This window comes from Simochromis diagramma, unplaced genomic scaffold, assembly GCF_900408965.1.
Source record: "Simochromis diagramma unplaced genomic scaffold, fSimDia1.1 OVJJ01000578.1, whole genome shotgun sequence".
Lineage (NCBI taxonomy): Eukaryota > Metazoa > Chordata > Actinopteri > Cichliformes > Cichlidae > Simochromis > Simochromis diagramma.
This window is the reverse complement of record NW_024387395.1, coordinates 728,247-731,134: the sequence shown is the minus strand read 5'-3', so window position 1 is coordinate 731,134 and position 2,888 is coordinate 728,247. Positions and strand designations below refer to the sequence as shown.

Genomic DNA, 2,888 nt, shown 5'->3' with positions numbered 1-2,888 from the left:
TGGAACATACAAGTGTCGAGTGTTCATGGAAGAAACTCGCTCATGGAAACACAGCATCATCCACCTTCGTGTTGTTCCTCCAGGTGAGTGAGTAGAGTTGAGTGTGTGTGTGATCAGAGGTGAAGCTGCTTCCTGGTTAATGATGTTTGTTTGTTGTATGGGTGAGCTGGTGGATGTCAGAGGTAGACAGATGTTTCTCCAGCTGTTGTCTTTGTGGCTGGTAGTCTAGAGTTGTAGAGCAGCATTGTTTGGTTAGAGCAGAAACAAAGACATTTAAGAATCCGTCTCTTCTTCTCTTGCTCTCTAACTCGTCTGTAAACATGTGTGGGGAAACTCAATGTTAAAGCCTACAGCTGGAGGGGGAGGGGAGGGGTGAAGCTGGTGGTTGTGAGTCTGTGAAAGTGAATCCTGCCGGTGCCATAGATGGTGAAAACGTACTTAGTGCTCTGTAGTTCCTTACCGAAACGTCTTCTATAGACGAACATCTATAGTCTCCGAACTTTAACCTCTCTGCTCTGTGTTGTTTCCTCTTTCAGACCAGAAAACCATCACAGCTGAGTCTGGACAGGACGTCACTCTGACATGTCGAGCTGCAAACAACAACAAAGTTGTAAAGTGGAGCAGAGCTGACCTGAAGACAGAATATGTACTTTTGTACCAGGATGGTCACTTTGTTCCAGACAACCAGCATCCATCTTTTAAGAACCGGGTGGGTCTGCAGGACAGACAGATGAAGGATGGAGACGTGTCTTTGATTCTGAAGGATGTGACGATTAATGATGCTGGAAGATACGAGTGTGGTGTCTTCATGAGAGGAACAAACCACAAGGATAGTAAAACCATCAGTAGAGTCACACTGAGTGTTGCTCCTCCAGGTGAGTGTTTGAAAAGATGTTGTTGATGAGACTTTGTAGAAAGCAGCTGGTCTGAGTGATGTGATCAGAGTGCAGCAGATTCATGTTTAACCTATAATTTAAAAATAAGATACAAATGATCTGACCAAAACTGTTTACGCCATAAAGCTGCCATTTGGAAAAAAAAGACAAAATAAGCACCAAACCAGTAAAAAAATTATATTTTTGGATGAAAACAGTACTTGTGTTATTTTATTTTCATTTAATTTTTTATTTATTGCTTTGTGAAACTCCATCTTCGGTCTTTTTCCCTTCTGGTTAAGTCAAATGAGTAAAGTTCATAAATACATAAACCCTCAAACAAATGGAATTTTAAGTTGTCATTTTTTTTACTTTGAAAAAACAAATGTGATTCTTAATAATTGGCATGGTTGCGTAGTATTTAGCATTTGCCTCACAGCAAGAAGGTCCTGGGTTCAATTCCACCATCAGGCTGGGCTCTTTCTGTGTGCAGTTTGCATGTCCTCCCCATGTTTGTGTGGGTTCTCTCCTCGCTTCCTCCCACAGTCCAAAGACATTTAGTTAGTGGGGTTAGGTTAACTGGTCGTTCTAAATTGCCTGTGAGTGTCAGGGTGTACCCTTCCTCTCACCCTGCAGTAGCTGAATAAGGCTTCAGCTGTCCTTTGACCCTGTATAACCTGGCTAGGTTTTCTTTTATTGCAGCAATTTTTAGCAGTTTTGTTCAGATCATATGCATCTTTTTTTAAAGAAGCTCAGAGCTCAGAAATCTCCATATTAATAATAATAATAATAATGAATTGGATTTACATAGCGCTTTTCAAGGCACCCAAAGTGCTTTACAATGCCACTATTCATTCACTCTCACATTCACACACTGGTGGAGGCAAACTACAGTTGTAGCATCAGCTGCCCTGGGGCAGACTGTGTAAGATTTTACACAATATTCACATTTTGACCAACTTACATTTTACCTAATCATTAGATCAGACATAAGCATTCGAAGAGGAAATGGATTCTGTTCTGTTCAGTTATGTTGCCAAATCACAACATAAGTCGCCTTGAGGCGACTTATGTTGTGATTTGGCGCTATATAAATAAAATTGAATTGAATTGAATTGAATTCTTCACTCATCACCTACCTGACAGCTGACACCTCACACCTGTTTCTCACCTGCAGGTTAAACAGGAGGACACACAGAGGATGGATCTGTTGGACTGATTCTTGGTCTGTCAGTTCCTGCTGTGCTTCTTCTTGCTGCTGTTGCTGGTTTTCTGGTCTACAGAAAATGTAAACGACAGAACCGAGATTTTAACTAACATGCTAATGAACATCAGCAAGTTTGAAATGTCCCAGAGCTTCTGTCATGTTGATGCATAAACATGAAGAAAGAGGTATTAAAAGAGGCTTAAAAGAGAGGTCTTAAAGGTAAGAGACATTAAGGCAGAAAAGCAGCAAAACCACACTGGAGAAACTTAAACACTAGAGATCTACAGAAAATATAAACGGTCTCCAGGTTCAAATGAGTGTCGTGCTGATCAAGAGAGTGCACAACCTCTTCGGACATAAGATCATCTTATCCTGAACATCCAGAGTCTGATGTTATTTCTCTGGTGACCATCATGTTCAGACTCAGACCAACTGTGTCTGTGCTGTCTGTCAGTGATTCTGAACTACAATTTATTCATCTTCAGGCTGTTCATGAGATAAAACTGTGTTACAAACATGAATGAATTTATGTGCTATAATCTCAGAATCAACTATAGTTTTTTAGTATTTTAGCTTCAGGATCAGCACTTTACAGTTTAATTACAGACACTGACATAAAGTGTGTGATGGTGTATAGATAAGGTCTGGTGGATTATAGATGATCAATAACTAATCTGATAGTTTTAAGGAATTGATCAGCTACAACAGAACTGTTGCCTGAATTGTGGGTGTTTAAACCCGTATGGAAAAGAAGAAAGACTTGCATAAGATTGTCATGGTCCTGGGTCGAGCGACCCAGTGTTTGA

The 2,888-nt window shown here is 40.4% G+C and overlaps 1 protein-coding gene across 1 annotated transcript; it reads left to right on the top strand.

Moving 5' to 3' along the window:
• Positions 1–2,168, top strand: LOC120720336 (selection and upkeep of intraepithelial T-cells protein 7-like). Its single transcript, XM_040009978.1, has 3 exons — positions 1–83; positions 537–875; positions 2,053–2,168. Exons 1-3 carry the CDS (start codon positions 26–28, stop codon positions 2,055–2,057), a joined length of 402 nt encoding a protein of 133 aa, XP_039865912.1. The 5' UTR covers positions 1–25; the 3' UTR covers positions 2,058–2,168.
• Positions 2,169–2,888: the final 720 nt, after the last annotated feature.

Coding starts and splice junctions, on each gene's coding strand:
- LOC120720336 (XM_040009978.1), top strand. CDS start 26: ATGGAAGAAACTCGCTCATGGAAACACAGCATCATCCACCTTCGTGTT. Junction 84..536: donor CCTTCGTGTTGTTCCTCCAG/GTGAGTGAGTAG, acceptor TTCCTCTTTCAG/ACCAGAAAACCATCACAGCT.